This window comes from Cyanistes caeruleus, chromosome 3 (assembly GCF_971803275.1).
Source record: "Cyanistes caeruleus chromosome 3, bCyaCae1.hap1.1, whole genome shotgun sequence".
In the NCBI taxonomy this organism is placed as follows: Eukaryota; Metazoa; Chordata; class Aves; order Passeriformes; family Paridae; genus Cyanistes; species Cyanistes caeruleus.
Window position 1 is genome coordinate 30,969,340 of NC_141703.1, and position 21,917 is coordinate 30,991,256.

Sequence of the window (21,917 nt, forward strand, 5' to 3'; positions counted from 1 at the left end):
CTCCATCCTGGTTATTACTTTGAGATGAACAATTCAAACCCAAAAATTTTGTTTTTGCTGAAACCTAGAAGTTCTTTTAAAAATGGGAAATTAATCTAGTTTGAGGGGTAAGAAAGTAATTACTCTTCTGTGGTAGAGTTTAATGATTTTGCTGTGCAGGTTAAATTAATGAATTGTCCATGATCATAAGACCTGGGACAGCAAGCCAGAAGTGTCACAATACAGAGAACACCAGCTTAAATAAATGTCAGTTGTACAGACTTGAAAAGCAGAAAGAAAGATTAACTTTGTCAACAGCAGTCTAGTGGCTGTATGGCTGACAGATGAGATGATGATGATGATGATGATGATGATTTGCAGTATCCAGAAGGAATACAGGTTTTATGTGATTAATTGCTTACAGCAGATGGATGAGGTATGCAAGGACATGACTGACTAAGGTTCCTGAGCCTAGACCAATCACAAAATGGTACCTGGTCTGGTATGTGTCAGCCATGAAGGGTTATTAGACAACAAAGAGATGAGAAATATTCAGGTATAGCTTTGGAAGTGATGGGGCTAATGCCTGAACTCAGCATATAACTTTAATAATGATCAGTGCTTAAGTCTGTGCCTGATGCTTGGTACGAAATAATAAAAAAAACCATGAAGGCAATAATAATAACCAAACAGGATCTCAGTTGTTCAGCTCTTGATGCTGAATTATGAGGCCTTCACTAGACAGTTCTTGATCAGTGATTGGTCCTGGGTTTTCCTACTCAATACTGGGTATTTCTACTCAAGAAAGCTATCCTGAAGTGAAGTGCTGAGTTGAGCTTTGGCATCTGAAAGTGTGAAGAAGTCTGGTCCCAGAAAGAGGCAGGATGAGAAACAAATTCTGGAGAGGGCAACAACTGAGTAGCTGCTTTCAGACCCCATTAGTAGGCTGGATTACCTGCAAGTGTCACAGGGTGGAGGGAGGCAAATTCAACATGAATCGGAAGGTGAGGGTATTGATGTTACAGTAGACTGCTTGATAACTCTTCTGAGGGGTATGTTGCTCCTGAGCCATGTTTAAAGGATAACTAGAGATGGGTTCCACACATTTGACACAAAAAGGTCTGCTCTGATCTTTTGTTCTTGTATCATGCTTGGGAGCCTTCAGCATTCAGCCACTCCAATATGATTGTGGTGATCCAAGGCATTGCAGTCTGGCAGATGCTCCTTGTTCCCCATCCCTCTGCAGAGCACCATCTGTAGCATATGCTACAGGAGGGAACTTACGCTCATACCTTCTTCATCAATTTAAGGTAACACATCAAACTGGTTAAAACAATACAACAGACCCCAGAGATTCACCCAAAGATACCTTGTTCAAATTTGGTTAATTAATTTAAGTGCATGTACTCTGAGAGATATTGGGTGCTTGTTGGTGGAAAGGAAGTAGTTAGGAAGTTACTTTTAGAAAGCTCTTAAGGTGCATATTCTAAAGCTACTTTTTGTTTTTTGATTAATTGTTACAGCCATGGCTTGAGCTGCCTAAAGTAAGCCAACACTGATCTAGTAGTCACATAGCTGTGTCAGCTCAGTGTTGCATCTGTGTTAATATAATCATTTTGGAACACAGCCTGTTCAACCATCACCCACCTGGTGGCATGACTTCATCATATGACTTATAGAAAAGGTTTAAAAATTAACTTACCTTCTTCACAAACCATGCAATCTCCAGTAACAATTGGCTTTTCTCAAGATGCCATTGTATGAAAATCAGGTGATTGTAATATACAGAACAACATTAATTAGCTTCCTAATCTACTTCCTCCTTGCTAATTATTTCTTTTGTTAGTCCACTGCCCTAGAAGAAACCCTTGTTTCCTCTTTGTTTTCTAGAATTTAACAGTCCTCAATTCTTTGTATCATTAATTCTAGGCACACAGAAATACCCTTAATAGTTATCCTCAAAACAGAGAATGGTTTGGGTTGGAAGGGACCTTAAACATCACTTAGTTCCAAACCAAATGGGCAGGGACATCTTCCATTAAATCAGGTTGCTCAAAGCCCTGTCCATTGTGGCCTTCAACATTTCCAGGGATGGGGCACCCACAACTTCTCTAGGCAACCTGTTTCAGCCTCTCACACAAAGATTTTCTTCTTTGTATCAAATCCAAACTTACCCTCTGTCACTTTGAAGCCATTCCCCCTAATCTGATAGTGTCCTTCACATGCCCTTGTACAAAGTGCCTCCACAACTCTCTTGTTTGGTCCCATAGGTAGTGGAATGTGCTATAAGGTCTCCCCAGAGTATTTCCTTTTCCAGGCTGAACAATCCTAATTTTCTCAGCTTGTCTTTATAGGAGAGGTGCATCAGCCCTCTGATCACTTGATCAGAGTGACCCTCCTGTGGACTTGCTCCAGCAGTTGCACATTCTTCTTGCTTTGGGAGCCCAGAGCTGAATGTGTTAAGCCAGGTGGGATCTTATGAAACTGTAGTGGAGGGGCAGGATCCCCTCCCTCAGCCTGCTGGCCACAACTGACTTTGGTGCAGCCCAGACACAGTTGCTTTTCTGGTCTGTGAGTGCACATGGCTAGGTCACATTTGGCTTCTTGTCAACTAAAACCCCCAAGTCCTTCTCAGGGCTGCTCTCAACCCATTCATCCCTCTGCCTGCATTTGTGCTTGGGATTGCCCCGACCCATGTGCAGGACCCTATCCTGGCTCAAACTATGAATTACTTGCTTTGAGTGATAGATCTGTCTTTAAGATGGAATGGGAACAAGCTCTCATAGAATCCAATCCAGTGACCTTTTTGCTAGGACACCTTTCCTACAGTAAAATTAAAAACCTAATTTTAGAGAATAGAAGGAAAGTACTTGTTTTCCTACCTCACAAACACTTCTGGCCTTACGTATTTTATGTGAAGGCCAGAGAGATGCAGAGTGGGATGTTACTTCAATGCTCATCTGCATTCTTCAGAAAGGCAAGACAATGGAAGAGATTGGGACCCTCAGCATTTTTTCACTTCTGAATACAGTAAAAACTGAAAACCTCATGTATTACAAGTTTGAAGACTTTTGAAGATGTGTAGATGTGCTTAGGGACGTGGTTTAGTGGTGGAATTGGCAGTGTTGGGTTAATGGTTGGACTCAATCATCTTAGAAGTGTTTTCCAACCTAAAAGATTCTGTGATTACTTCCAGGTACAACAGATGTAAAAAACAATGGAAATTTCATTATTAAACTGGGTGTGTCCCTTTAAAAGCTGGGAAGGACAACCATAGAGGATTTGTCTGAGATGATGCTACACATGCATCTTTAACTGGTCAGTTAGTGGTAGGTATCCAACCTACGTCAGCAATGATGGGCAGCTTCCCTATAAAGCAGTTACAAAGTCTGAGAATGCCTGATGTTACCTATAATTACACCTGAGACAAAAGGAACAACCTGAGAAATTCATCTGCCTGTCGATGTTATGAAACAAGTTGAAACTCACAATGGAGACAATAATTAATTCCAAGTAATTTTAGATGGTGTTCTCACCACCCAGTGACACGTGATGCTAAAACCTGCAACCTGAAGAAGAATAACATGTGCAGTATGTAGTGCTTTTCAAAAATGTGCTCCATTTTGATCACTTCTCCATTAAGCGGAATGAAAAAACTTCCCTCGGCATGAGGGGGAAAAATATAAAGTGAAAATCTGTGAGTAGGAAAGAACTGTTGGTACTGAACCTTGGTGTGCTTTAGATCTCAGGAGTGGTCCCTTCTAATTTATGTAAGATGAAGAAAATGCTCTTGTGTCAGGTAACATTTTTTGTCCACTCTGTTCTCCCTTTACCTGAATGTAATCAACAGTGTCACTGACAGATCACAGAGAAAGCGTGTCTGTGGTCACCAACTGCAGCTTAATGCCCAGGATGCCCTAATGCTAACCAGGAACTCTTCCTGCTTCTTAAATTTATGAAGATGCAGATACTATTTGATAAGTGAACTCCTCTTTCCTTGACTTTCCATCACCTCCCTCCCAGTCACATGCTGTGCTGACCAAATCCAGCACAAGGAGAATGGATACTGACACTGTACTCCTGATGTAATTTTCCAAATTAAATCTATGATAAAAATGAAAAAGATGTGCTGTACTAGAGACAGATTCAGACCACTGTCATGAAGTGGCCCACCTACACTCAGTGCTCTGCACTTAAAGCCCCACAAAGACCTTTGAGCAGAAGATGGTGTTTTCTAACATCATGCAGTTCTCATTAGATGGTGGTGGTGCCTTGGACAAATACATTGGCTGAGAGCCCTGTTCCTTTCAGGGTATATGAGCATGTTTCCATAGAGGGTGCTTGCTTTTGGCTCTTACTCTAAAAGGCAGTTGGAAAAATTTGTGTGGATAAAGAGGTTTTGACTGAGAAAAAGTCCCTAACACTGCAGAAAAAGTATCCTCTTAATTGGACTTACAGTGGAATTTGTATGAATACAAGGAATCTGTCCCAGGGACCCAAGAGTTTATAACAGCACAGATAAAAAAACTTTGTATTTATAACATAATATTCACTACTCAATGAGTACATAAGGAGTATTGCAATGCAGAATAGGCATTAAGAATTCATGTGACTACAGTAAAATGTAGAAAAATGTGATTACATGGTAACAAATTAAAGAGAAAAATATGTAGCAAAGACAAACAGTATTTAAATTCAAAACTTTATCTTAAGGACGGTCAGCAAGTGGACAACACATTAAGAAATAAATCTTACCTAAGGTTATAGGCTGCTTCTCAAAGAAAGTGCTAAGCAATCAGCATGGACACAGGCTCAAGGACAGAGGAACATCAGTTTTTTGTCACTAACATGATGCTGTTTTTATGAAGGATACCCAGATGTTAATACTAAATTTTCATAATCTATTTAAGAGAATACATCTCCTTCTAATACAAATTGTCCTGTTCTGTAGAGGATAAATGAATGTATCTACTGGGTTTGCTGCCATCAAGCTGTGCACTATGAGCTTTTCCCAGATCATTTCTGGTTTTCCTTCCCTCCAGCATTTAACCAGTTGCTATGCCCTTTGAAAGGATTAAAGCACACTATACTCTTTCTATTTTCTAAGTGTTAAACCATGACAACACCACAAAGATGTGCACCTTACACTATGTCAGACCTTACCTTCTGCTGTTCAAAATGTTAAACCCCAGAAAAAGGATTACATGATAGTCTAGTCTGAGATACCATAATGAGATGTCAGGTTTGTACATGAAGAATGATTGCCTAGCATTGTTGTAATTGTTGGGAAGGTTTCAGTAGGAGTTTAACATTTAAGACCCACCTTAATCCTTACAAACCTCCTGTAACAATGCCTGGTTTTGAACATATTAATTAGTATCTGGCCAAAACAGTATTTCCTACCTGCCACATCAGTCCCAAAAGAGCAATGGGAATAGGTGTATTTGTGATGCATTAAAGAATGAAGAGAAAGCTACCAGAAAAAAATCTTGGCCTTCCTAACTTCCATGCATGCTGGGCAAAGTCTAGGGAAGAGAAAAATGTAGCAAATAGAACAGAATTGAAGGGTACTGGCCTCCCAAACTGTCTTTCCTCCTCCAAGTGTCTCAGATGCTTCAGATATGTGAAAAGTGTCTTGGCTGCAAAGTGCAAGTCTTCCAGAGCTCCTCTGTGTTTCCCCACTAACTTTTCCCACTGTTTATTTCTCCTAATTTCTGCTGCAACCTCCTGCCTCCCCATGTCTTAAACTCAGACCCTGCCTCTGCTTGCCTCTGCCTCTGCTCTGGAAGTGTCCATCCTGAATTAGATTTGTTGTAAGCAATGAAGCAGTGGGATAATTTTCCTTAATTGTCCTTGTTAAAATTCATATGGAAGTATGATACTTAAAAGCTTGCCTATCTGAAATCATTGAGGAAACAAGACAAAAACAATCCTTCCAGAGATATGTCCAGGTGCAAAGCAGGAGAGGACTACAACAGGGATCTGATTTTTTGCCTGGCCTCTGCCACTGATTCACTTCAATAATTTCTGCAAGTCATTTACTGTGCATCAATGTCCTTATTGATGGAGTAAAACCAGTGTTTATTTCCTTTCACAGAGTTGTCCCGAGTATGACTAACCACCACTTGTGCAAATCTTTGGATGAAAGAAATCATTTGAGTTCTAAGCTCTTAATATATATTAGTTATTGTACTTTAAAACAGTCATCTCACTAGGTAGGAATTAACATTCCAAAGCCCATAGGGTGGATACCTTTTCCTACATATATATATAAAAGTCATCAAGTGACCTGCCTCAGAGGAAGGACAACTGAATACAGGTGAGTCTGAATTCATTCATGGAATATTTATTTAGAACAAGAAGCCTTGATTTGTTTTGATTTAGCATTTTGCCAATATTGTGATTGCTATGCTGTTTCTATATAAGGCCTCTGAGGTTTTTGTGATGGGAGTGAAAAAAAAAAATTCCTGCATGTGGAAAAAGCTATGTCCTGTAGCTTTCAGTAAGGACCCAGATGGATTTTCCATTGAATTCATAGGTGTTGGGTCAAGCTGTATAGATCTGGGCTTGTGAGTACTTAGCTTTAGTGTCAGAGCTCAAATGGAGCTACCTAGTGTACCTTGATCTGGTCACGGGCATTCCTGGCCTGAATAAGCTCAGTCAGGACAAGGGAGTCTTTCCAATGATACTGGTGGATTTTTTGTGGATTATTTATTCTACATCCATATGAGCTGGTTTGCAGATGTAGAAATGCAGCCTAGAGAAATGGCCACATGCTATTAAAACTGATAGTGTATTTTCAAGTGTTAACAGGATTAGCGTTAATTGCCTACAAGACTCATGATGTGTTTTGTGTTTGAAATCTACTTGGGAAAAAAACCAAAACATTTCTAAGCCATAAAAGCTGCTCAGTGTAAATGTGTTCATCGGTAAGGCAAATACAGTCAATTTTTTTTGCATTTGATAGCTATCATCTGATGATATTTTGGAATTTTATTAACAGGCACAACACATGCATTTATTAATAAAGTGGTTACCTGCCAATATCACACAGAGAAGTATTATTTCACCAAATAAATCTTGGAGTTGCCTTGCATGCTCTTAGCAGAGTATTAAGGGTCATAGTTCTTGATTTTTGAAATCAAGTTTTTCCAAAAGCTAAGGAAAAATCCTTTTTGAACAGAGAGGCAGGGGTTGTGTGCACTTTATAGCACATTAGACTTCAAACACCTAAAAAATTAAAGCAAAGCTAGTGGACCTGCTCATCATAAAGGCACACTATGGGCCTTCAGGAGGGGCCATGTGAGCAAGCAGTGACAACTGACAGGGGCTAAAAAGACCCCTGCTAGTCCAGGCTGCCAACAGGGACCTCCCTGACCCCAATCTTCCCAAGGGGAGAAAATACCTCTGTTACCCAAACCCTCTTCAGCTAATGCCATCTCTGTCTGGTGCCTCAGGGTGGAAGCTTTTGTCATGCCAACTTTGCTAGAGTGCTGTTGAAAATCAGTAGTAATTTCTTCATGTTTTGCAAACCACTGTGTTTCCAGGTCGACCAGGACAGCTGAGGAGAGCCATCACCATGATCCCCACACTGCTGTTGCTGGGTCTTTCAGCTCTTGTTGGTGAGACAGGTTTGGGTTGCTGTCAAAAGCACACTGGGAATTGTTTGCAGAAGGGTCTTGGAGAGGGAGTGTGCAGTCAGGCCTGAGGCTTCCTTCCTGCATGGCTCTGAAAGATCCTGTGTGGCTGAAGGTCCTCAGCTGCTCTATGAGGCTGCTTGCTGCCCACACGTGTCTTTTAAACCAGCTCATCTGGAGGATGGGACTGAAACCAAGGGAGTCACAGATATGTCTCCTCTTGGTTTTCCCAGATAACTTTATCCAATCTCCCTGCCTTCCCAGAAATGCTCTCACAAAAGTGGCAATCTGTTTGATGGAGGCTCTTTGTTCTTCAGTTACCAAGGAAAGGGGGTAATTTTCTGAGACTGAGGCAAGCATTCTCCTGAATGAATTCCTCACCAAGTTATTGACACAGGAGACAATCCCAGCTAGGGTGCTCAGCTACCACCAGCCATCATCTCAGTGGTTCCAAGCACTGGGAGGCATTGAGTGGGAACAGCCCTCTGAAATAAATGCAGAGGCTCTGGTTCTCCTCTCCCACACCAGCCTTTAGACCTAATGGGGCAAGTGCATATTCATCTAAATGGTCATTAGAACCCTTTGCTTCAATATTCAGTTAGAAAAGAACCAATTTCTGCTCTCTACCTTTCTTTGATAACATTACCGATGGAGAGCGGCGGCAACCATACAAGCAGGGCCACCACAAGGGGATGTGGATTGCAGGTCTGGACTCTCTCATGCTTGACTTGTATGCACTTGCATACAAAACTGCTCTGAGATCTTACGTGCTCAAACACCTTCATTTAATATTTCAGCTCCCTCTGTGAGTTCCAGTTGCTATGGCGATATAAGAGCTGTACAAGTCCCCATGGTCTCCTGTACAAGAGATCCTGCAAGATCCTCTGATTGTGGTATGTATCATTCATTGCTTGATTTGTCAACTTGTTTGTACCTGGCAGAGATATGCCTTACCTTCTGTTATTGCCAAATTAAATGTGGTGCAGCTATTCAATCAGCCAAAAGGGAGAAAGCGACACTTCCTCTCCCAAAATAGCTGGTGAAGCCTCCAGACTAGATGGGAAGTGGAAGGACAAACTTCCATAGTCAGGATCTTTGGACTCAAATCAAAGGGAAATAGTTTCAACCCTTTTTAATTTAAAACAGCTTCTTCATCAGCCAGGATTTTAGCATCAGCCTCCTCACAAAGCCTCAGGGCTCGTCTGTTTCAAGGGTACCAAGGGTATCCAAGATACACAGAGCCAGGTCCTGAGTGCTAGCAAGACAGCTGAGCTGGCCAGTGCTGACCTGCCAGTAAAGTCCCAGGTGTCTACCAGAATCTACCTCTGGTTGATTTATTTTTGGTAACTCCTTCACAATTCTCTCTTTCTTGCCTGCTGTTACTGCTTGGTGTCACCACGCAGCTGACTATGTCACATTCATCCTGATGACTATCATCATGTTGGTATCTCCAGGGATTTTGCCATGTTCCTCAGATGTAGGCTCTTCCAGAGCAGACACCTTACTGTGGGTGTTCAAGCATAGATCTGAATCTGCTTGCTTGTTTCCAAACTGCTCCAAGTTTGCTTTTAAAAAGCTCCCCCTCTCTAGCAATAGAATATAGCTGTTACTGCAGTGTGGCCAGTCTGTAGTAACACACCCCCTCAATTTTTTCAAATCCATTTTGAAACTTCATTTTTCTGATTCCAGAGGTGCAGAAGAAGAAGATGACCATGCATTCCACCCCCTAAGAATCCTCCCTGTTCCCCTGGTCATCCTTGGGTAGTGGAACAGCAACTCCCAGGCCATGGTCAGAGCCAACAGAGCAGTGCTTGTTCCTCAAACTCCACTGCCCAACTTGATGGAGATGCAATTTCTTAAATACTTGAGTTACTCCTTTGACACACCTGCTCAAGGGGGAGGCAAGGGGTTTGGACAGGGGTGTGTGTAAGTCTGCTTTTTCCTATGCTGCAGGATATGCCATGATACAAAGGACTGCAGAGCCAGACCTCGTACGCCTGAGGAGATACGAGATCCCAATTAAGAGAGTAGCCAGAAACCTGTGCTTGGACCCATCGCTCATCGGTGCCATCATGTCCCAGGACAGCCGTGTCGGCCTGCTCCTGGACAACGGCTGGGACCAGGGACGGCAGAAGTATGGCCTGATGCAGGTACTCCAGGGTGATAAGCATGAGCAACAGCACAGTAATGTAGTCCATACCCCAGGGCTTTATCTTAGCAAATGACTGTTCCATGTTTGAAAGAGCACTTTATTGCAATCCCTCTGCATCAAAGGCTGTGCTTAGGTGTTGTCCTGAATAAGGTCACTTCAATGAGTCAGAGCCTGGGAGTGCAATGAAGAGAGGGTGGCATTCAGAGGGAAATCCATTTTCTTGCTTGTCTTTCCTAGATCAGCAGGCAACTGCAACCTTATGCGGTGTGGGATAGTGAAGAACACATAAATCAAGGCTCAAATATGCTGGTTCTTTCCCTTAATGAAGTACGGGCAAGACATCCTACCTGGACTTGGGACCGGCAGCTGAGAGGTATGGAATGGGCTTTGTACTAGGAAGGGATAGACTGACTGATGGACTGATGGGAGTGTTGTGTGCTTGTTGGTGGCACTTTTAAGGGAAAAACAGCATCACTCTGGAATATTTTACAGCATCTCTTACCAAAAAAAAAAAAAAAACCAAACACAAAAAACCCCCCCACAAAAACCCCAAACAAACAAAAGAAACCCTCAAAGCCCTGAAATAACAAGAAGAACAGCAGAACCAGACCAGCAGACTGGCAATGAGAAATGGCTGTTAGGTGGATAAATAAGATAGAAAGCAACTAAACAAAAGTCACTAGAGAATGCAGAAACTGAGGCATCACAACACAACAGGATTATTGTGGCAACTTGTTAAGTTGCATCCAGGAAGACTGAGATCAAGGTTTCCTTGTAGTCCATGCTATCTGTGTGCTGGTTTGTTCACCCTAGGCTATTTCTTACTCTCCCTTCCTTTCCCTGCTACTGCCCCTCCTTTGCTCTGATTACACCCCTTTCTGGTAACAGCTTTCCATTTCCACCTGCATTTGGAGAGAGTCATGGGTTCCTTCACTATAGCAATAAAGATTTTACAAAATCAGTCACTTTTCAACAATAATGCACAACTGGGACATTGTCAGGCAATTCTTGTTTGGTGAGATGCATGGCGTTTTTTGCTACAAATTTTTGCTCTTAAATCTCTGTTTCTTACTCACAAGCACATAACAATTCCTTCTTAACTCTTTCCAGGGGGTATCTGCACCTACCATGCAAGAATGGGCAACCTCCCTGTCTATGAGGCAGACCCATGCATGAGAGACTACAGCTACGCCAACAACGTGATTAGGCGAGCCCAGTACTTTAAGAGACATGGGTTCTAGGTCGTAAACCCACCGAGCCTCCCCTCTGCAGACTGGCCCAGCAGTGATAGTAGTACCCAGAGCAGTTCCTCAGACTCCTGGCAGGACTGATGCTGGTGGCATTACCAATGCCACCTTGCTGGCGTCAGCAAATCCCAGCCTCCGGCTCGCTGATGGGCAAGATCAGCACAGCCTTCCAGGAGACCCCCCAAGGATGAGATCCCACAAGCTCGGGGCCTTTGAAAGGCAGATGGGGACAGACCAGTGCAATGTTTAAATTATGAGTGAGGAAGGTGACTCTTCCCATTCAGAGCTGCACCTCAGGGCGGTTTGTGCATCTCCCAGACGTGGAGACAAACAGCTCTCCCTGGGCATCAGCTGTGCTCTCCCCATCTGCGTCCACCTCCTTCCCTCTCCATGGCCAATGCAGGAGATGAACACCCTGTTTTCCTTCCCTTGGTGCTGCTGGCTAAGGAGCATTGAAGAGACTTCTCGGTGAGCCTTTGGTTTCTGCAGTAGCAGTTTTCCTGTAGCCAGTCTTGAGGGAGACAATACTAAAACATGCTTTGGTTGGTCTCCTGAGTCCACGGCCATGATGCAACTGTGGAGCTCATCAGGGCATCTATATGGAAAATACTGCAAGTGCCACAGCAGGCAAAATGCCTTTCTGTCAGAGAGCAGCCCTTGGAGCAGGAGTCAGCCTCATGCACACCCGTGCCGGGAGCTGTATCACAGCAATAGTTTTGGTAAAAACCCCCACAGCCTTTCCTGCCTTAGCTTTGGCACATTTATGCTGAGTTTCCTCCAAATTTAAAAGCATTTCAGCATCTGTCCCTCTGCCAGGATTCCCAGTTTGTAAAAGAAGTGAATGAGCTCTGGTCTGTTTGAAAGTGGATGGGTCTCTCGGTGCCAATTTATTAATTAGAGAACAAAAATGAGAATAAAATAGAAATAAAGATAAGTGTTAAATCCCAATGTTTATTTTTTTTCAGTTTCATGGGGCTTGGTGGGTAGCAATCTACTTGAGTAAATGACCCCTTTGAGTACTCTTGGGAGGGGTCTAAAACTCAGTTTGAGAACAGGGAGTGAATAATGGTGCTGCAGACTGGATAGGTCAGAAGAGCTGGGCCTGAGCCTGCCTGCTGACCCAAACTTGTGAACGTGGTAATAGGAATATTCACATTTCAAATTACCATTTTGGAGGTGTCAGAGTACTTTTCTTCCAGCTGCCACCATTGCTGATGCAGAAGTGATGTGCCTGGCAGTCCTTGCTGGCAGAAAGGGGCAGTGCTCTGCATGTGCCTGGGCTGCTAGGCAGGGTCAACACAGGCAGCATGAGAGCTGAATTGCAGACAGCTTTTGCAAGTAGAGCAATTTTAATGCTGTTCCCCTTGTCTTGCCAATCACTCATCTGCTTACCATCATGGCAAGGACAGCATAATTAGCATATGTTACAAGCAAACTAATTTTATCACCTCTGGAGACCAGAGGGAGCCATTGGTTGTCTCAAATGTCACCGATTTTTTTTTTTTTTTTTAAGACTACCATAAACAGTTCAGTGTTGAGCAACCACAGATATTGAGCTATATTTTGTCTTTAGTGAATTCTGAACTATGTTACAATTTCACTAAAATCATTACTTTGTAATACAAACTTATGAAATGTATCACATGGTTGCCTACTTGACATAACTTATGTAAAATTCATAGGATGAAGTCTTTGGTGTATTATGTTATGTAAACCTCTGTGTTACATAAGCCTCTTATGTAAAGCCTATGAATGAATTTTTTGGTAGATGAGTATAAACTTCAGATGGGGCAGGGAATCTCATTGCTGCCTATGTGTACAAAACTGGGGGTTGAGTTCCAAGGGTGAACAAGAGTGGAGCTTTCTTTGGTTGCCTTCATGTCATCCTCAGTTGCTGCCAGCAAGCTCCTTGTCACCACTACTGGTGCTGCCAGCTCTGCAGATCTCTGAGCTCCTCAGGAGTCCAATTTGTGCAAGTGTTACCTATGAAGCTGCTGCTTCATGTTGTGGTAGCATAGCAACACCCAAGGACCTGCCTGCTGAGTTGTGCAGCATCACCACGAAGGATAATTTATATTTTAAAGTCTATTTAAAATTCCAAGTTCTGAAAATTCCATATTTTGTTCCAAATGTTGTTTTAGGGTATCAGAACTTTGCAGTGAATGCAGAAAATCTCTGCAGAAAATGAGTTAAAGCTTGATAAATTGGTAGGAAGGAGTAAATAATTAAGGAAAGTTTAACAGTAGCATGCTGCCTTAAATTGTGAGCAAGTTTCCTGACAAATAATGAGCTCAGATTGTTGTTCCCTTCTGATCTTTTTCTAGTCATGCTACTGGAAGTTTTTTTCTGCCTGATGTAGACAGAGCAGATGCAGTCACACTCTTGGTCACCCTTTTGATCCATGGCCTGGTAAAAAAAAAACAAAACCAAAAACAATAAACATCTTGCAAAGCAAATGATCCAACACCAAGTAACACACCAGAAAAAGTGGAAGCACAGGCAAGGAAAAAGAAAAGCCACATCAGAGGGGAAAGAAAGGTCCAGGGAATCAAAGACCAAGACACCTGCCTGAAACATTGAGGAAGGTGCTAGAGTAAAGGATTGACTAGTTCCTTCAAGAGATCCAGTGGGACAACAAAGCAGCAAGAAACTGTAAGGAGGGTTCTGGCAGCCTGGCTTGGCAGGGAAAAACCATCTCAGATCAATTAAAATCTTTATCTAATGGGATCAGTGGTCAAGAGAGAAGCCATGGCTGTGCCATATCATGCCATGCCTGTTGCACCAGCAAAAGTATGCTCAGGACAATCACAACCCTGATGGAAAGTATAGCCTATGGAAATAGAGAATTAGATTCTTTTTTCCCAAAAAAATAAAGAGAGAAAGCACAGAGTTATGATTTTCTAATATGCAAAAGAAATGAAGGGCAATGCCCTACATCCTTCCATTCCCTTTGAGGGTAAGACAAATAGCAGTGAGTTTAGCAGCAGATTTGTTGGATACTTTAAAAAAAAACCTTTCAGGATAATGAAGCAATGCAACATTTCCTGGGTGTTTTAAATAACATTAAAGACCAACATGTAAAAGTAGCTGTACATCATATATAATCACAGAATGGTTTGAGTTTGAAAGGATCTTAAAGACCACCAAGTTCCAAATCCTCTGCCACAGGCAGAGACACTTTCCACTAGACCAGGTCACTCAGGGTGCCATCCAACCTGGCCTTAAACACTTCCAAGGATGGAGCATCCCATTTACAACTTCTCTGGACAACTTATTCCAGTGCCCCACACTGTGAGTGTTCACAATAACAAATTTCTTCCTAATATCTAATCTAAACCTGCTTTTTTTGCCGTCATGTTTTGTAGAGAAGGGAAATGCAATAGGTGTTGTTTAAGGACCTTTCCAGGCTAACACTGCTGAATCAGAGTCAGCAGCCAGAAAATGGAAAACAAATTACAGACACTGAAGAAAACCTTTCGCTGTTGAGGTCCAGTGATTTGGTTTTACAACTGATGTTACTACTGGGAAATCTATTTAAATGTGCTTCCTACAATAGAAAGCAAGTGTGAGGTGGAGTCTTTCTCATCAACTCGTTAAGCTGCAGGTGGCATGGGCTGATCCCTCCGTGGCTCAGGCAGGGATCTGCTGGGAGTCTGGAGCTGCAATGACTGGCTTTCAAAGAAACCAGGCAGAGGGACCAATTAAATTAATTACCTCTTTCAGCAGTAACTGAAGCAGCAGGAAAGCAGTGTCAAAAGCAAGGCCCTGTTGGGTCAGAGCCCTAAACCACGTGGGAGAACAGATTTTTCCAATGGTTGATTCCAAATGCTGCAGCTGGGTCTGTTTGAGCCACGTGTCCATGTCTCTCTCTGAGATATGCTGAAAACAAAGGGAAACACAAGCACACCAACACAGTGCTGAATTACTGTGTTTGTTCTGCTTTGTTACTCATTGCAAAACTGGGCTGAGATTTCCTAGCCAGCAACTTGTCCCCAGGATAGCGCCTCTTACATTGCCCAGGATGGGCACCAACCCGTGGTCCCAGGGACCCCTATGGAGCTAATGCTGCAGCTGGGGGGTAACTGTTTCTAATACTTGCCTCAGTTTGTTTAATTGCCTTCCTTGAAACTGAATACTCCCACATTGGATGCCCAGAGTCTGCTTTCTCCCATTTCAGTGTTAAAAGGGATCATGTTGTACGATTGCAACCCCAGAGCAGTTTTCCACCAGCATCCCTCAAACAAAATCCTTGCACCTCTCTCTAGCATTTGTTTCTGTGGGTTACTCAAATCCTAAAGCAGGGATTTATTGCTACCAAAAATTCTGCTTCTACACCTCATCCTGACGAGGCACTGATCCAGACAGTATGCAGGCTCCCACTCATGCCAGCAGCCCACATTTACTGCTCCTCTGGCCTCACTGACCACTCCCACAGAACTCAAAAAGGGTAGTACAGTTCTACTACAGCGTTTTTATCAGTAGCAACTGGGATTTCCACCCACAGATTTTTAGGGTGCTTCTCTTTTCCTGTTTTTAGATATTTTTTTATATTTTTATGCTGTAACATTTTTATCCTTCACATCCAGAATCACTCCTCCCCCTCTACATCCTACTCGGTCGTTCCTGTGAGGCTGGCAGTGCTGTATCTCATTGGTGTTCTAGCCTCCACTAAGTCTCTGTGACACCTTCTGTCTCAGGGTTGTCATTTGGTACAGGCTTTTGGGTTCTGGCTTGATTTTGAAGTCTCTAGCAACTGTGCAAAACTGTACAAAAAAGTTTTGATAAAAAAAAGTTTATCTTTGCTTTGTTGCTTAATACTGCATGTGCCAAATCCTTGCCACTGTATTCTATTTTGTCTTCCTCATGTATCATGATCATGATGTTTATTTCCCTTGTGTGTTTTTTCAGAGGTAACCTGAATGTCAGCCTTGTCCACCTTGCAGATCACAGGAGTTCAAAACTGGATACTCCTCTGGATTTGTCAGCTTTCCTCTGCTTCTAGTGGAAAAGTTCCTCTAAAAGCTCTTCAATTCCCAGTGACACAGGTTGTCTATGCCACAGCTCAGGTGCAGCCTGTCCCTTCTACGCTGCACCTCTCATCTATGTTTTGTCAGTTCCTCACACGTCTCAACCATCTACAAATCTCTGCATTTCCCTATGAGGGAAAGGCTGTCAGCTTGCAGCCTCAGGACACAGACCTTCTTCCAGCATCCAGAGCACTGTGCCATCCTAACACGGGCTGGGTAACCTCTCACAGCTTAAATGGGCTTGATTGCCTTGGAAAGCTTATGTCAGCTTAGTTTCTCCCCTGAAAGCATAACTAGGATCATTCATTTCTTATGCACCCTTTATTAAGCTAATTAACAATTAGGAGAAATGTTCAAGAGCATGAAGAAACCCACACAGTGAGGATGTGGCTGGCCTGAGACTCTACTGCTGCAGCCCTCAGTCTTCCACAAGCACTCAATTTCCAAGAAATGGAAAGGTTTCTTGTTCCAAAGCAGGCAAGGAGAAATTTGACTCATTTCTGTCCTTTAAATCAGGTTTTATTTTATTAATTCCCTGCTTATTCAGCCACCTCTTAGCTGATTCAGATCAAGAAACTAGCAAAGTTTTCAAAGGGATTTGGGTGTTTGCTTGGTTACAGAAATCAAAATTATAGATTCCTGTCATAATAATAAAAATCCTGGCAGCATATTTTTTCCTTTCCTCTAGAAATGAAGACAAACTCTAAAAAGGCACAGATGCATGCCTGAGCCATAAATGCCATATAGAGGACCAGATTATCCCACAGATGTTTGCCCTGAACCATTTAATTGCCATTTAATTCTTCCTTCCTGTCAGACACAGGAGAGGAAAGAGTAGCTGGTCCTAGATCTGGTCCAGTGCCCTGCAGCCTGGATTCTGGGTAAACCAAATTGTCCCTTCCCTGCAACTCTTGTGATCAACAAAGAGCTGCTTGCTAATTGATAATGGATATTGAATGGATCATTGTGGCCCTTACTATATCTGCTATAGGTGGATGACATACACTTACCATATGTACAAAATATTTCAGTAGCAGGGCTGTCAGGTTGCTCTGTATGGAGGCTGAAGAGCTAGCTGTGTATAAATAAAGACCCAGGGAATTCAGGTGAAACTGCCTAGGTGTGGCAAAGGAGGTTTGTACAGAGAATATGGGCAGGGAATAAAGTTGTTCATGGTGAAAGTGCTTCAATTACTGTGATGTAGAAGAAGCAAACTAGTATATCCTTTATGTTTCTGCCCCAGAAATAAGGGAACAGTAGCACAGACCATTTGGAGATTACTAGTTTGTGAATCAACTTTGGTGGTATTTTGAATTTTTTAAATGTTACTTGTTTCGAGCCACATCTGTTTTATTCTCCTTCCTGCCAGATGTGCTTGCCTCTGTTTCAAACTTCTTTACACTCAGTCATAATTGTGAGTGTGAAGAGCCCCATGCCTGAGCTGCTGTGATTTTTTGCAGCTGGTTCTCTATGGAAGGTATCAACAGTACAGCAAAAACTTACAGAATCTCTCAGTGCAATGACACGGGATGAATTCCCCCGCTAAAAATGTAGCAGAGCTGCTGAAAGAGCAGAACAGCATTTCACACCCACATAATCTACCATGGGGGAGAAGCGGGTCAGGATACATTCTGCCGCGGGAGTTCTGCCATCCGGTGGTTGTTTTCCTTACTGCTGCACAGCTACAGTAGCTTTGAAATCCATCCTCACTGCCTGCTAATTTGGGGTTGTTGACCTTTGTTGTCTCTGTGCAAGAGGGGATAAAAACTGGGGCCTGGCACAGTCTCTGCATATCCGAATTCTCAGCAGTTGCAGCTCTGGTCATGTTATTGTTCCTGGAACTTTGCCTGCAAAAATTCGATTAAATCCAGAAGCGCATTTTCCCATTGTCAGCGTGTTATTGCTTCCAAGAACTGAAGAGGAGCAGTTGTTTTCAGACAAGGTTCCTCCTAGTTCCAAACTTAGTAATGGGACTTTAAATTAAAGCTGTTTCATGTTTTAAATTCTAATTGTGTTTTTGCTGTAGAACAGAATCCGTGTTATGTTTGGGAGGATGCACAAGTTGTTAGGTGTTTCTGCTTCTCGCAAGACCAGTGGGGGTGGGAAGTGCACAGAGCCAGCTGTTCCAGAACACTTCCAGCAGACCGGAAAGCCCATTTGTCTCCAGGAAGCACATGAATGTGGGGAGACAACCTGCAGCAAACATGTCAGGTCTATGATCTTTGTTTAATATTCTTGTAAATGATTCACTGTACCAAAGTCTGTTTTCCATCAGGTGTTAGCATTGCTCCTCTCAGTTGATGTTTGTGTGTTTTCCCTCCTGCAATGGTGTGTTAAGACAACAGATAAATGCAGATAAATTGCAAGTCGAACAATCTGCAAGTCAGATAAATTGTAATGGGTGTAATTGAAGGATGCTTCTCTTTTATTTTCTTGTGCTATGGAAAAGCAAGCTGGAGCCAGTAAGTAGCATAGGATTTCAATTGACTCTCATCTTTTTCTCTTTACTTTTTTTTTTAATTTTTTAATAGAAGACCTACCTTTTTAAGATGCCTTCCTCCACTGGCCATGCAGGCAGCCCAAGACAAGCTTAGAAAAAGACAGCTAAGTTTTAGGTAATTAGGGGAGATAAACTGGACACAAAGCACCAGTTCACCTCACGAGGTATACGTGAGCTAGCATGACCAAGAGGTAATCCCCTCCAGAGCAGGCCAGACACACCATGACTGCATCTGCTAGCACAAACACCTGCACTAGTATCAAAAGGATGACATGGGTTTCAGTCATGGATCTGAAAGCACTTTAACAGCATGAGTCACACATTGCATTGGCCTGACAACTGGTTGTAAATACTGCTCTGTGCTGGTTTCAGCTGAAACCAGCACATGCTCTTATGCTGTTCAGAGCATTGTGGGAATATACTGAATGTTGACACAACTGGAGCTTTGGAGGCAACTGTGAAACCAGACGGTCTGAGCTGATGGTAGGCACTAATTCAATTGTTCACTCTTCCCTTACACCCATGCACAAGCTCATGCCTATTATACATCCTGGTCTCTGTCAGTCATTGCCAAGTAAGCAGATTTTTTCACAATCAACGAAGATCCTACTTGGGCACATACATTTATGCTGGGAACTGAGCTGACTTTGAGATGACATTTAAGACCATCACAGAAAAAATGAAAGTCTGCTGGGTGCATCCAACCCCTGAACCTACTTTTCTCTCGCCATTGAGAGTTTCCGCAAAACCTGAACTTCTGAACATTTCTCCACTATTGTCCTAAATTAAAAGAGACTAAATCTGGGACTAATCCACACAAAGGCTTAGATTTAAAACAAGATTCACCTCACTCTCAATCTGCATGCTAGAGAACTCCATCTGAATCTGAAGAAAAAATTATTTTATATAATCCGTGTATTGATTTCTAGGCATCCTTCAGTAAAATTAGTCAATTCTATCTTTGTTTTACTCTAAACAGATTCAGAAGGATTTAAAATGTCAGCTCAGCCATAATGACCTTTAGAAAATCTGTGTTTAGATTCTAAAAATGAAAGGAAAAGCAATGCAGTTCATACTGTAGGAGTTCCTGTCTCAGAGAAGACCGCAGAAGAACAACATGGAGAAATACCATGCCAAGATGGCAAAAGCTGGGAACTGTGAGGGTTTTGCTCCAGCTGCGATTGATTGCTGGTATTATCTCCTGAAAAGAGTCACATGCTGGGGCAGTGCTGAAGGATGGTCTGGGTGACCATGAGAATGCATTTGGTCTAATGCAAGTATGGTCAACCTTCTTAAAAACACAAATCTCATCCTTCCTTTAAGGCAGTCAGAAGAGTGGCAGGGGCCCTGTTGAAAGGCAACCCCCTAAACTTTTTCAGCCAACTCTTTGGCCAGGCTAAGGCAAATGCTGACCAGACTGCCACCTCCCAGAACCAGGGAAGGACCCCAGTGAGTATCAGTGCATGAGCAGACTGCCTTTACACTGTGAAACTTATGATTGCTTCCCAGCACTCCCGTGAGATTGAAGAGATTAATTGTTCCTATTTCACATTTAGATAATAAGTCTTGTTTCAAAAAGCACATTTTAACTGAGCATGCTGTAGGCTGCAGCTACTACCATCAGGTTAATTACATTTTATGCACCACAGGGGCCTGGCTAGTGGGGAATCTTGCTTCATTATTCATGCCTACATTTGTGCCTAACTTGTTTACCAAGCTGGATCCTTATCTGTAAAATCCCTAAACATTTGTTGTGTGCATAGGATCTGCTTTTGTAACAGCTCCAGCCCCCTCAGACTTGTGCTTTACTACCTCATGGATTAAGGGGAGGAGAGGAGCACCTGGAAACACTGTGAAGCAGAAGCAATCCTGCTTTCTGCATGCTATCACCTTTACAACAGTTGTTATTTTAAGGGTCTGACAAACAGTAGGGCTGGCATTCCTCCTCAGTGCCCAGATGTCTGCCCTTCACACATCTGTTGGCTTTGCCTGTGCTGTGAGAAGTACTTGTGTCCTCTCCATACAGTCACAAAAGAGGTAAATCCTGATATTAAGGACCAATATGAACACAAGCAGCCTGTAAGCAACAAAGAGCTCTGGATAAATAGTGGATAATAGTTCTGGTGTGGTGATGTTGCTGTCTCACTTTCAGGCTGGCAAACAGTTCCCGAAGACTGGATAACCATGGGACACTGAAGAGCACTTAGCCCAAGACAGAGATTTTATACTGGATGATAAATGCAGAAAAGTATCCCCAGCTTGGACAAAGAAGGGCACCTCAGAGGTTGAGTTTTGTCAGCTTTTAAACACTTCACACATATAAACTCAAGCATGATAATGCTCCAAGCACTGCTGAAAGCTAAACACATTCCAGTCCCTATGTTCACATGGAATAATATTCCTTAGTATGCACTAAAAGGAATAGAAGAAAAAGATGAGCCTTCTAGCAGGTTTTTTTTTGAAACCTGGCAAAGACCATGACATTTTTCAATTGCGAGGAACAAGGGTGGGCTTTCCTCCTCGTCTCTCCATTCCATTTGTTTTGTGGTTCTATACCCACCTACAAAAAGCAACCTATCCTGGTTGCCTTTCCTGGCAACTCTGAAGTACTATTTACCGATGAAGTAGCACCTCTGCTTACATTTTTCTTTCATCCTCATTCCAGGTGGGATCTCAGCCTATAATGCAGGAGTTAACACTGTCCACACCTACAACAAAATGGATATTGGCAAAACACACAACTATGCCAATGATGTGGATGTGAGAGACAGGTTTTGTAAGACAAATGGGTATTGAGATCTCTGAATAATGATTATATTTGAGGCCCCGATTGTATACTTTGCTTCTAATTAAGAACATTCTGGATTTATCCTCCCCAGAAACAGTAAGAAAGGGGGAGGACAATGAAGCCAGGAACAAGTACAAACTTGCAGTAGGGTTTTTTTCCAGCTAAGGCTAAAAACGTAACTCAAAAGATAACACGGCTCATAGTCTAAACTGTAACTTACCTTTTGCCTTTTATTTTTCATCTTACTTCATGAGAAGTAAGATTTTTCACCTGTGCCTGCAGTTTCTCAAGCAGCAGATAATGCTGCAAGGAAGTTGTAACACTACTTAACAAGATTTTACCCACCTTACGTTTTATCTGTCGACTCAGATGTCTAACAGTTGTACAAAGCAGCAGCACCGGCCATTGAGAGAGGCTGAGCTGTCCCTGTCAGAGGCTTTAAAGACCCAGCTGGACAAAGCACTGAGTAACCTCATCTGAACTCTGTGTTGAGCAGGAGGTTGGACTAGAGACCAAAATGGTACCTTCCAACCTGAATTTTGCAATCACCTTCAGTCAGTCTGTTTGTTCTCTACACAAAAAGGCAA

The 21,917-nt window shown here is 42.6% G+C and overlaps 1 protein-coding gene and 1 pseudogene across 3 annotated transcripts; both read left to right on the forward strand.

Annotated features, from left to right (window-relative positions):
• The first annotated feature begins 1,768 nt into the window (after positions 1 to 1,768).
• On the forward strand, positions 1,769 to 17,920 carry LOC111922053 (lysozyme g-like). 3 transcript variants are annotated; one of them, XM_023917620.2, is made up of 6 exons: positions 1,769 to 6,298; positions 7,527 to 7,601; positions 8,414 to 8,509; positions 9,570 to 9,766; positions 10,006 to 10,141; positions 10,879 to 11,963. In XM_023917620.2, exons 2-6 carry the CDS (start codon positions 7,559 to 7,561, stop codon positions 11,007 to 11,009), a joined length of 603 nt encoding a protein of 200 aa, XP_023773388.1. In that variant the 5' UTR covers positions 1,769 to 6,298; positions 7,527 to 7,558; the 3' UTR covers positions 11,010 to 11,963. The 3 variants fall into 3 exon arrangements, with proteins under 3 accessions (XP_023773388.1, XP_086736622.1, XP_086736621.1); XM_086880496.1 differs by lacking the exon at positions 10,879 to 11,963 and adding an exon at positions 15,924 to 17,920 and having other exon boundaries at positions 5,047 to 6,298; XM_086880495.1 differs by lacking the exon at positions 1,769 to 6,298 and having other exon boundaries at positions 7,508 to 7,601.
• Positions 17,646 to 21,406, forward strand: LOC147654050 (lysozyme g-like; annotated as a pseudogene).
• Positions 21,407 to 21,917: the final 511 nt, after the last annotated feature.